At 47.8% G+C, this 12,698-nt stretch overlaps 1 protein-coding gene across 3 annotated transcripts in view; it reads right to left on the bottom strand.

The window, feature by feature from the left end:
- The window catches only part of LOC135918956 (cerebellar degeneration-related protein 2-like), a 146,805-nt gene that overhangs the window by 114,197 nt on the left and 19,910 nt on the right, over positions 1-12,698 (bottom strand). The window contains exon 1 of one of the 3 annotated variants that reach the window (XM_065452674.1): positions 793-938. The exons of the other annotated variants lie outside the window; for them this stretch is intronic. Within the exon in view, the coding sequence (XP_065308746.1) occupies positions 793-820 (28 nt within the window). The 5' untranslated portion in view covers positions 821-938. Of the gene's footprint in view, positions 1-792; positions 939-12,698 lie in introns of those variants that run through there. 3 annotated transcript variants of the gene reach the window in all.

The raw sequence follows: 12,698 nt of genomic DNA, 5'->3' as shown, positions 1-12,698 counted from the left end.
AATCCCCCCCCCCCCCCCCCACACACACACAGAGCGTACGAGCACGTACGTGCGGCGGCGTTTGCGTGCATCCCGCGGGATGGATCGAGGTGCGCGGCTTCACGTGCTTTCGTAAAGGCTGCGAGCGCACGCGCGAAGTTCCCCTCAAGGTCCAGCCACTCGGCTGACAAGAAAGCGTCGCCGTGTTTCACGCTGCGGTCTAGTCGGCTGTGTGTAGATTCGGGCACGAGGGAGGACGGGCCGTCTTCGGGCGGCGAAACAAAAAGGGTCTCGGAGGCCCGCGCACACACACACACACACGGCGAAACCGTCGCGGCGACGAAACGAGCCGTTGCGACGCGCTTGCAACGACGCGCACGTGCGCCGCAGGCGATGTGGCATCTGCAGGCAGCGTATGTATATGCACGGCTGAAACGAAAGAATCACCACTCGCACCTCCACTTCCCTTGCTTTTGGCGCAAAAAAATAAAGCTGCGCGGTTGACTATCAGCATGATAATCAAACTGCCAGGCAGGGTTGATCGGGATGGGCACCGGGAGCAAACGTCCCGTATACGTGTGCGAGAACGTGAAACGCATAACCTGAAATTCCCAAGAGAAACAGAACAGATACTAAGGAAATGAAAACCAGGCGGGTTGCGATAAACGGAGGAACACATATATGGCGATAAATTGAGGAAATTAGCACGCGAGCATAAGACTCGCGCGCCGTTGGCAAAGGACGTAATAATTGCGCGACTTCGGGAGACCCTCCAGATACACACATCATAGAAATGAGTGAACCGGTCCTTACCGTCGGGAAAGACGACGCTTACACTCATTTCGAAGACGAGAAGAGCGAAAATCTTTCCGGCGACGACAACCACGACATGCCGATTACAAGCATACGTTCAATACACACACTTGCAAAACACCGCATCACAGTTATGCTCCGTTTTCGTAACGCACGCCGACTACTTTCCAGATAAAAATCCGCGTGTCGCAGCCAAGCGCAAACGACACGCCTTTAACTTGTTCCTTTAGGCGTTAACCAGTGCTCGAGAAGGTGTCAAAAAGCAAACGCCTGGCCAAACGGCAAAATAACGATAACAACCATAATAACTAATCAGGGTGACGGGAAAGGGCAACCGCGCACGAAAAAGTCTGGGGCTGGTCACACGATTGCGGCTGATGCCAGGATCCGACACGATCAGACCTTCGTGCATCTGTAAACGAAAGGCCACCTAGCGGCGTTGCCTTGCACTCGGTCCACTCACACCGACCGATGCCCGACCTGCGAGTAATCTCAACATCACACGGAAGGCCGCCGATTGCGATCAAAAGCTGTCGGCTACAATCGCGACTGAACAGCTGCAGTGACCTCGCAAGCCGTTCGACTGCGTGGCTCGCTGAGATCGGGAGGCGCAACAAACCTGCCAACATTTCAAACATATATATATATATATATATATATATATATATATATATATATATATATATATGAAATGCGCTAAACGTTGTCTGATTAGTCAAGGCCTTGAGTGCTGATTAAAGATTCGCAGGCTTTAATTCCTCTGTAAGGACACTGTCAACAGCTATTCTGCGCTATACCAGGTCTTTTATTTTTATTTTTTCTTAGATGCACCATTTCTTTTTTTCAAATATTTCCCGTGTCAAATAGCACAATTCCAACCCATGAGCTAAATTACTCGATCGGGCGGTCAGTACTTCTACGAAAAATCAAAATGCGTAATTGAATAATTAACAAAATTAGGCCCGTTAACGTTTTATTATTAACTTTACGGCACATAATTCAATTTACGAATTGTATCCGGTGAGTTCGCACGGCCTATCCCTTTGGAACAACTTCTCAGGACAACACCAGTTTCGATATAGTAACTTTCAAAGTGTCCGACGAATGCATTTACGTTCCATTTGCCTTTGTATTTCAGTGCGTAAAACAGCGTTTTCTTTACAAAGCGGCACAGCGCACTTTTACCGCAAGTTTGACAGCGCATATCCCGAAACAGGTGCCAATCTCACAATCCGTTCCAGATGGATACGCCTTGCAAATAAACTCAATAGCTACAATTCGTGGATCGAAATATGTACCCTAAGTAATCCCTATAGTCAACCAGCTCAAGGTGCTGGGCCTAGTAATCGAGAACAAAGGCGCAATTGGGAAAACCATAAAGAAGTTAGAAACAAAGGTAACGAACACCATGAGATTAATCAAACGAATTACTAACAAGCACCACGATATGAAGGAAGAAAGTATCATACGGCTGATACAATCATTCGTAATCAGTCAGATCACATACTAGCAGCCTTCCACATTTGGTTTGCGGCTGAAAAGACTAAAATTAACAACCTGATAAAAAAGGCATACAAATTAGCACTAGGGATTCCCATCAGTACGAGCACGGATCTCTTGCTAAAGTTAGGACTCCACAACACACTGGACGAACTCATAGAAGCACAACAAACATCTCAAGCAGAACGACTAATGAAAACCAAAACGGGACGGCATATACTAAGCAAACTAGGAATGAATTACCACAATCTATACGGGGAAACGAGGACGATAACGAGAGAAATTCGTGACAAACTTCTAGTACCAAATATACCCAAGAACATGCATACACGTTACAACGACGGCAGGCGCAAGAGTAGAGCAGAGAAAATGATCCGAAGCTTTGGGTCAGACGACAGAGCAACCTTCGCAGACGCGGCTGAATACCCACACAGAAACAGCTACGTAGCAGTAATCGTAGATCAACCCCTTACAAGCGTATCAGTTAATACCAAACATTCCGAGACAGCAGAGGAGGTAGCCATTGCACTAGCATTGGTCTCCACGAATGCTCAGTACATCATTAGCGATTCTCAAGCGGCCATTAGAAATTATGCAAAAGGTAGGATCTCTCCTGAGGCATGGAACATCATCAGAGTCAATGAAGCGAAATTCTCCAATGCCGAGAAAAACGGCAGGCAATTGCTCTGGTTCCCAGCGCATACGACTCCAGACATTCCCGCAGTCAACCTCAACGAGGTAGCATACCGCGAAGCTCGAGGTCTTACTCGCCGAGCTGAGGTCAGGAGAACGTGGAGGAGGAAATCTGGAGAGAAAAAGATAGATTAACCAGATTTAGCGATATTACCAAATTCTATCAAAATCGGAGGCGAGTATTACCACCGCCTCACACTAAACTGAACAGAGCTGAGTCCGTTACTTGGAGGCGACTACAAACAGAAACTTATACGAGTCCCGTCCAACTAAAAACTTTCTACCCCGATATATAGCGAGAGCGATATGTGCAAGCTATGCAAGTCTGTTAGAGCCACCCGTTAGCACATGTTGTGGGGATGTGAAATATACCAAAATAAAATGGCAGTTTCCCAGAAAATCTACGGGCGCGGTGGTCGGCTGTGCTGCTCAGCTCAGAACTCCAAGACCAACTTTGGGCCGTCCAGCGAGCCAAGGAAGCCGCACGGGAGCAGCAGCTCCCAGTGGCCATCTAGGCGGCCCCAGGCCCGGGACTCCCTCGCCGGATTCGAAATAAAGTTATCAACTCACAAGTAAATCAATTAATAAGCTAATCAGTGTAATTATGTTACTTATATAATTAAGCATTCTGATTTCTCGGATAAGTAATGGCCGCCTCATCGAGTAGTTTAGCTCAAGGGTTAAAATTGTGCTGTCAGCCACAGGCAGTGTTAAAAAAAAATTGTTCAGCAACAAAATACACCCTATAACGTCGAACCTACAATGATCTGCAGCACAAGTGAGTGTGAATAGGATAGGGATAACTTTAATAAAGTGCCGGCAAACGACGATTTAACGAGTCGTGACGCTGGCCAAGCGTCGACCCGGGTTATACTCTACTCTGCACTAGCCCCGTTGGGCCCGTTTGTAGTGGGTCAATAATGGCTTCAATTCATACACAACACAGGCCTCACAGCACACATATAATACACATACGCTCCAAGAATTATGCCTTAAGGGCAAGTCTTTATCGCAATAAAATAAAAAAAAGAATAATGGGAGAAGTGGTTATCCACACCAGAGTATAGCACGAACTAACTAGGGCAACAAATAGCTGCAATCGTTTAATGCTCACAAACATTAAATGCCTATGGAGTGCATTTATGAAATATTCACGCAACGATGGCCGAAATTTAGGTTGCCAATGAGCCGGGTGACCATTCTTAAGCTTTACGAGATTTTTGTATCCCTTCTCTCTCTTCCCCTTCTCCCATCCCCCAGCGTAGGGTAGCCAACCAGACTATTTACTGGTTAACATCCCTGCCTACCTGTATTTTGTATTCTCTCTCTCTCTCTCTCTCTCTCTCTCTCTCTCTCTCTCTCTCTCTCTCTCTCTCTCTCTCTCTCTCTCTCTCTACGAGATTTTGAAATATCACCTCTGGCAAACAGCATAATTCTAGTCCTTGAGGTGGATTATTCGAAGAGCCGGACATTACTTGCACAAGAAAGGGAAACACATATTTGACAAACGAACAAAAATTCGCTAATTAACTTCTTAAGTATTTACAGCAACTGCTGCAATTTACGAATTGCAGCCGTTGAGTCTGCACGGCATATTTGCCACAGGCGATTCTGAAAATACTGTAAAACCGAAAAATGCTCACTCCGTATATTGGTTCTATAAGTTGATGTCTCTTGCTGAGCGGGTAGTTCCGTATAATCGACGGCTCCAATAAATCGGCCCATCAAAGCTCAGAAATTTTACTCTAGATAGACGGAAACGAAAAACCGTATAATTATTATTGTCAATAGGACAATTGTAAGCAAGTGAAAAAAAACACGAAGAAACTCCACAGGAGTTGTCAAAGTATGCGTAAGGATTGTGCCACTTATCTCCACGCAGCCTGGTGTTGTTATCAATCTTATCAAACTTGATCCGACCAGTATAAACACTTATCAGCCCTTATCGGTCGTTATCAACCTTATCGGACTAGATCCGCCCCTTATCAGCCCTTGTCAGTCGTTGTAAACCTTACCGCAATTGATCTGATCCTTACCAACCCTTATCTGTCATTACCAACATTAGCGCACATGATCAGACCCTTAGCAACCCTTATTTGTGCTTATCAACCTTATCAGAATCGATCTTATCATTGTAAGCCCTTATCGCTCTTTAGCACTTTATCCATCCGCGTAGAACCATTATCAACCGTGATGAGACCCATATAACCCCTCATCACTACTTATCGTGCTTGTCAACTCACCGACAGCTTATCTGCCAGGCGCATGAGTCCTCAGAGATCGGTGGCATTGCGGTCGATGCAGGAACAACGCCCCAACGGACGGCGCACCACCGAAACGCACAGGGGATGTTGCGTGTTTGGTATTAAAGTGTGCATTCTTGCGCTATTAGGCTGTTACCAAGTTGTATTACTAGCCCTGCTGCAATGCCTTCTAAGGAACATAATTTGTGGCGCATCTTCATGATTGGGGCTACACCACGCGTGGGCAGGCGGAATCGAAGCTTTACCGCCTTCGTTCTATTCATACGCTTGCTTATTTGTCGTATATACCCCACGGTGCAGGCGCACTCGCAGCACGGTAATCTCCCCCGGGAGAGCTTCTTGTGCTGCGACCAAATCGTCTGTGTTCCACACGGGAAGAGCACCACTGCAAACAACAAACAGCTTTTGAACATTCAGCGTAAAGTGCGCGAAAAAGAGGGGAGCGGCGACGAATATGTGGGCTTTGAGACCAACGTGACGTGTCTGGGAGAACGGCGCCGGATGACGTTCCGAGCTAATTTCACTAGCCCACAACCAATTTCAGCTTGTATCCGATTGCCCTCGTCACTTATTGTGCCGACGTTTTTCTCCCCACTTTGTACGGCGGCTTAACGCAAACGCAGAACGCGCCTGTGCGACAGTGAACGCATCCTAAATGCTCGTAATATGCGCTGCTCCAAGTCTGCTTTCGAAACGCACACCTATAGATGCCAGCTGATTGGTTCGGCCTCATGCAGCATTACGGGGTTTTCCGAATTTTATTACAGGCCTTCGGCGGGGATTTCTTGTTTGGTCCCGAAAGATGTACTCGTCCGTTACCCGATTACCATGCCGGCCTCAGTCATACGTGTACGCGCTTTATATGGCAGCACGCCGTTTACCCAAGTTTGTCAGAGAGAGGGTGAAGGGACTTGCCTGCCACCATAATTTATTGCGCCGCGTCATCGCATAAGAGCGCAAATTAGCGAGCGACGCACGCACACATGGGCAGCCCCCGCTCTCCGATCAACAGTGCGTCGTGGATGTCATGCTGTAATAATTAAGGCGAGTTGCATACGTACTTGTAAACAGCGCCGAACTCGGGGGAAAGGAACGCCGCGTCCTATACGACTTTTCGTTATTTGTTTAACCATGTTTATTATGTCACGATGGGTGTCTCCCGCTTCAAGCTTGCGTTTCAATGCGCTGCATTTATTAGATTACACTTTTTGTAAAGCGAAGCTTTCTTCACGAATCCTTCAGAACTTTCCTGGCCCTGGCTGCTCCTGCCGTCTTGCCGAATAGGCAACACTTAAAAAAAAAAGGGGGGGGGGAGAAAACCTAATTACATGCCCGATGGTGGGATCGAATCTCGGTCACCCAGCGCTTGGGCCAGAATCGCACACATAACGTGCCAACGCCAACTAGCACATCGAGATTATATCGCCACTGTGTCACATTGCAGAGCACGGCTGGACGACGGCACGTGCACGTGCACCAGAACAGATGCGAAGGGGCTGCGTTTGGACAGCTGGCAACGTGGATGACGATGTTTGTACAAGGGCCTTCGGTATGACCTTGCACTGAGATTGCAATAACAAAGACACGTGTTTCACCGCGCTCCATTGTATGTAGATTCCAACAAGGTGCGTTCGATCTGCCGCATATTTTTCAAACTATAAACTTGACCAAGTGGCACTTGGTTGAAGAAACGCGCATGTAGATAGAAACCGAACGCACATTCTACAAAATACGGCGCGGGCACATGCCACCAAGGCTATGCCGGGTAGTGAACCAGCGCTGTTTAGGACGCGCAACTCCTTAATTACAGCAACGGACCAGCAGTCGGTGAGCAAGGCGCTACTTCTATCCCCTTACGGGGCCGGACTGCAACTGCGAATGATCAGCGCAACACTTCTCACGACCCTGCAGCCGTTCTTGGTGAGTTGCTTCAGAGCGCAAGAACATACACGCACGAACACCCAAGCAAGGACCACCCCCGTGCGTGCGTTCTCCGGCGCTCCGAGGCAGTTGAGCAAGGTGGATCGCCAACTAGCCCAGCTATAGACGTTCTTCTGAAAACCATCCATTGCGAACCCCCGCCGAGATAAGAGTGCGCACAGCCTGCGGTAATACGGCAGCTGCCTCTTGTCTGGCTCGAAACATACCTTTCAAGTACGCTCAATAAGCAACAAAGCTGCTTATTAGGGCGAAAGCCTTTGATGGCTCGTGTGTCGAAAATTTGACCATCCGGCGTTATGGCACCAAAATTTGAGGTCGAACCATCGACCTTTGGTGGGAGTCAAACCCGCGACCTTTTCGTGTTAATTACGACGTTAGCCAAGGCAAAGTTCATTAAGAGTTAAGGCACGCGAACCCACATCTCTGCTGTTATTTAAGGTATAGTTAATTAAGACGCTCGAACTCACGACCTTTGGTGGGAGAAAACAAGAGGAACTAACAACGCATTCCAATGAGAATGTTAAGCTTTCGAATTAATGCCTCGTGAGCGCGCACGCTTTCGTCCTTTTTAGCGTATGCTAAAGCGACTGTCCACGTTTTTCTAGTAGCTGAAGGAGAGCACAAAATTTATACAACTTTGAACTCACCCTTGTCTTACACTTGATTTCTCATCGTAAAACGGCAGCGATAGTTGGCGTTTTCGAACTTTCATTGGAAGCATCTGCGCGGTGTGACAGACACACGGACGTGTCACATCGCAGACTAAAGTACAGTGAACTGGAAAAAAATATGCAATGAAATGAAATGTTGCAACGACAGACAGGCGCATGCAGCTGCCACTGAAACAGACCGATGGACCGAACCGTATGAACCTCGCCGCTGAATTGCAGCGCGGCGCATTTCGGGAAACTGTGCGACGCCCCGCAAGGCAAAGCACAGCCGTCGGCGCATAAACGCGCGTTACGATGACGCAATACAATTGCGTGGGATTGCATCGAAATGCATGCAAGCTTGCGGCCGGTTGTGTCAAGTATACTCGAGGAAAATATAGCGATACTCAGAATGTCGCCTGTGACCAATGGACCGTGGGAACTACACTTGTGTAGGCAATTTCATCTTCCATCACTTTTTAATTTCTGCACTTTTACATGTTGGTCTCGTTCTTCCCATTCTTTAGTTATGCTTCCGTGCCCACGCGATAAGCACACATGCATAGCATGAAAATTGGCGACGCTTTGAATGACGTTGACGTGTTTTCCTGTGCATCGAAAGGCAAGTCGATGTCATATTGCTAGTCTCGTGAATACGAAGAGCACGAAGTAGGACGAAAACATGGAAGTCGACAGGACGGGTGCCCGCATTCGACGATCGCATTCGACGAAATGGTTCGGAACGTATTAGCGGCGCATCTGGTATAATTTATGAAAAAGTGAACATGACTTGATGGGGAAACACCCTGGATTACACGTGCGGCTTCCGCGCATGTCAGAGCGTCGTGGTTGTAGGTCAAATCAATTCTGCGGAAGCTTGCCAGGTGCAGGAAGGTTCGCGAAAGCGAAAGGTTCACGAAACCCCTCGCGATGCGGTCTGCTAGCCTGTCAGTTGACTCAGATGGCAGAGCGACCTCGCCATAAAGGCGTTGGTCCCGAGTTCTATCAAATAACAGGGGCATATTTTTTTCTTCAACTCGGGAAGTTTCTTTATGAGAAACCCGAGTTGGTTTTGTGTGTAGCTTTCCAGAATAAAAATCTTGTTCTAAGTAAAAGCAGCACTCGTCCTGCTTACTTCCTTGTTTTCCTCCTCCTACAGTTCGCGCTCGTCATTTCGCATTCGTGAGCACGTACCAACTTGCCCAACAACTTGCTTTGCAACCGGCCTGTGTGCAGAATCTTTAACAAAACGTCACAAGCATTATTGATAAAATTGCTTCTTTGCACCGAGGAAGGTAACCGCGCAAGAGGATTGGACCGGGAAAGAGTAACGTGGTATAGCGCACTACTTTTATTAACGCTGCACGACGGTTCGCACGCACACACCTTCACGATCCGCTGAGAAAGTCTCCGCAAAACGGGGACCCCCTCGCCACGGGTCCCCTCACCTCCCCCCCCCCCCCTCGTCGCTCCAATTCACACGTCGTGAGAGAAAAGGGGGGCCTCGATTAAATCTGGGCGCAGCCTTCATTACGCGCACACGGCACGAGCACGAACAACGCGCGCGGGGAGTGGGAAGCACGCGGGCCGACGCGGAAGGTGCGAAAAGCGTCTCCCCGGGAGGCCGCAGTTCCCTACGAGGAATTGCCACAGGAAGCTGGCAGCTCCGGCGCTATCGGCTACGGGAGCAAGTGACAGCGTGCGAATGATGGTTAGTGGCCTGAAAACTTAGTTAACTTTTTTCTGCTTTCAAACGGCTTCGTGAGGAAGCAAATTCATCATGTTCGGCAACATATTGCGTCATAAATGCCATAATTCGCAACGCGCAGACAAATTGCCTCGCTGCGTTTAGTAAACGGCGAGCACTTGCAAAGTTAGGAAGATACAGCGTAATCAATAACGTCGAAAGAACGTTTGATGCCATAATTGTCAAGAGCGGAACAGCCCATATACTAGCCATCGTTAATTCCCACAGTAGCCGATCGGGTGCCTAAATACTATACATCTCAATGCGGTGCTGGCGTCGAAGCACCGTAGTAGCTGAACCATCGCCGCACCAGAGTTGCCCATAGCAATTCTTGTTTTGAAGGGTGTAGGATCGGGCTTGTTGGTAAAACATGCTTGAAAGTTTGAATCGGCATTCTTGTTGGAAACTCTACGTCGGGAGCGTGGCCTCTGAGGTCGCGCAGCACGCGGAGGCCGCGTTGTGTGCGACAGGGTTTCTTCCGCCGTTCGTCATGCGGTAGCACACACGAGGATCGGCTCTTCGATGAGGCTTCGCGCGCAACGAGCAGAAAGCGGGTCGAGTCCTTTTTTTTACCGACCTGCCTGTCCACGAGCAGTTTTCTACGTGGGATCCGCGCTCTCTCTCTCTCTCTCTCTCTATCGCTTCCGGAAGCGCGAGCGCAGATTGGATTGGGAAGCCTTCGCCGCAGCCTAGACGCCACCGTGGCTTTCTCGCTCGTGTTCCGCGCGGGTCAAAAAGGGCCACGCCGGCTACCCCCGTTCCTTTCTTTTTTTTTCCTTCATTTTTTTTTTCTACCCCTTGTCGAGGCGTCGCCGCTGCTTTTACAACGCGCCGCTTTTAACGAGCTCGGCGGCGGGGTCAAAGCAGCGCAACGCCAAAGGCGTCGACAGCCCTGGCCACTCGCGACGGCGGAACAGGAAGCGGCTGCGGACAGAACACAATGTTTCACTAATCACGCGAAATACAACGGGCACGTCCTCGGCATTGCCGCTTTTCTTTTCGAAGACCCGCTCCGACGACTGGGGCCCTATTCACCTCGCCCCGCACTAGAGTCAGCCACACAACGGTCCCGACACCGGTGCTCTCCACCTGCTCCAATATTACTCAAGAAAACATATATAATGCAAAAAGTATAACAGGAAAACAAAAACTATACCCCTCCTAAAAATGCGGATGAAAAGAAAATGAACATTTGAGGGCCACTTGAATTTCCTAAAGTTGTGTTAAACCAAGTAGAAGAACATGCAATTTTGCTATAAATGGAGCATTTCCTTCAGAGTTTCAAGACTTGCATCGTTGCAGTTGGTATACATGACTATTTTTTATGTGAAGCATACTAGCCGCACAACCACGTTCTTCCTTGCTGCGCCGCGCGCGGCCGCGTAGCTACCATATGACGTCATAGCAGCTGCAAAAGCGGAGGCTCAACTCGTGCGCTAGCTTGCGGCCGCGTAGCTACATAGCCGGGTCTCAGCTCGTGCGCTCGCCTGCATGAGTTGTTTCTTCGTCTAGCCGAACCAAATATAGCCAAGCAACAGCAGTTCACCAGGCTAAACAGTGGTTCAACAACTAAAATAAAGGCTAGTATGCTTCGCATCCTGGGCTTAACCTTAGCTATTTTTGGAAAGCAAGTTAGGCACTATCTCATTTTTATTCTGCAATTTGCTTTTAACAGTCACAAAAATATAACGTTTTCCAGAAGTTATTTGCAAAAAAATGCTCAGATAAAAAAGCCCAGAAATACTTTCACACGAATGTCACATATCTGCAAAAACATCATTTGTGCCTAAACATCGCGCAACAGTGCCGCAAAGCTAGGCTAAATTTGGCAAATACAGCATTTTCGCTTGTCTTTACGCGTCAATAAAATGCCATGTAAACGGCCCTTGTAAAAGCCCAAGAAATAGCGACCATAAAATAAAAGGACATCAACATTCGAACATGACCTTTAAAGATGTGATTTTTTTTTTTTACGGAAGTAAAATATTTTTGAAGTTGATATCCAAAATCGCAAGATTGCTTGTAAGTCAGGCTTCACTGCGCAGCTTTATTGTTGGATATCGAAGTGACGGACACGGCACTGAAATTCCTCAGCTGAATTCGCTGTGTAGAGGTCCAAAACACGCGGCTCGCCAGCACATCAACGCGGCTTGGCATAAAGTTCCTGTTTCCAGAAACTTTTTTTTTTTTACACTGTGTTTCGAAGATTCGTTCCTGAAGATACTAAACATGCGATAAGTAAGCGATTTGTTCAGCATTGTTTTTATCACAGAGGCATAGACTATAAAATGGCTCGAAGTCGTAATTATACAAGCGATAATCAAGTCCTATTTGAAGCGTGATGAACAGATGTTCCAATTACGCTATGATAAGCGTGAGGATGAGCGTCTGGTCCCTCCTATAGCAAGCGTGATCTGTAAGCGTGGAGAAAATCCAAGAAACACACGCTTAGATAAGCGCGTTGTTGATTTATTTTCTGTAACGCTATATTGTAGTTGAACGTATATACACAAATTATTAAATTAGACGATTTCGCTATTAATTAATTAATGGATGTAAAGGAGACAGAGACGAAACGAATCGGGAACTGACATTTTTTTATCATTACGATGCGCAGTACTTTCTCCTGTGAGATAACACATTTGACCGTGTACGGGTGTCTTTCTTATACGTCCACTTTAATCATGTCTATCCGCGTGCCGCAGAGCCACGATAATCGCGCGCGTTGCCAGTGTCACCAATTAGCTCCGTTTGTAGCCTTGCAGTTGCTGCATTGCAGTGCTCGTATTTTCCCCATACCGATGCAAAAACTTGTCTTCCCTGCCAGACAGTGGCTGCAGTGTCCGTAGCGATGTAGCGGCTCAGTCATAGCTAGCGATAGTGTCCGTATATATATATTCTCACTAGTTCCACGTGGCTAGGAAACTAGTAAGAATTCCTTCGACAAAAGCCGCTCCACCACACGCTTGAAACCATGCTCCGGCAGATAACGAGAGTTATTCTAGGCACCCCTGCATATTCGCCATCCAACCGAGTTGATGAGACGGCAGTGCTGCCTAAACTGGATGAGCTGAAACAACTCCACCAAGAGGCACAATTTAGTCGCCTGAA

Source organism: Dermacentor albipictus, chromosome 8, assembly GCF_038994185.2.
Source record: "Dermacentor albipictus isolate Rhodes 1998 colony chromosome 8, USDA_Dalb.pri_finalv2, whole genome shotgun sequence".
In the NCBI taxonomy this organism is placed as follows: domain Eukaryota; kingdom Metazoa; phylum Arthropoda; class Arachnida; order Ixodida; family Ixodidae; genus Dermacentor; species Dermacentor albipictus.
Note: the sequence above shows the minus strand (reverse complement) of the source record. Positions and strands in the feature narration are given on the sequence as shown.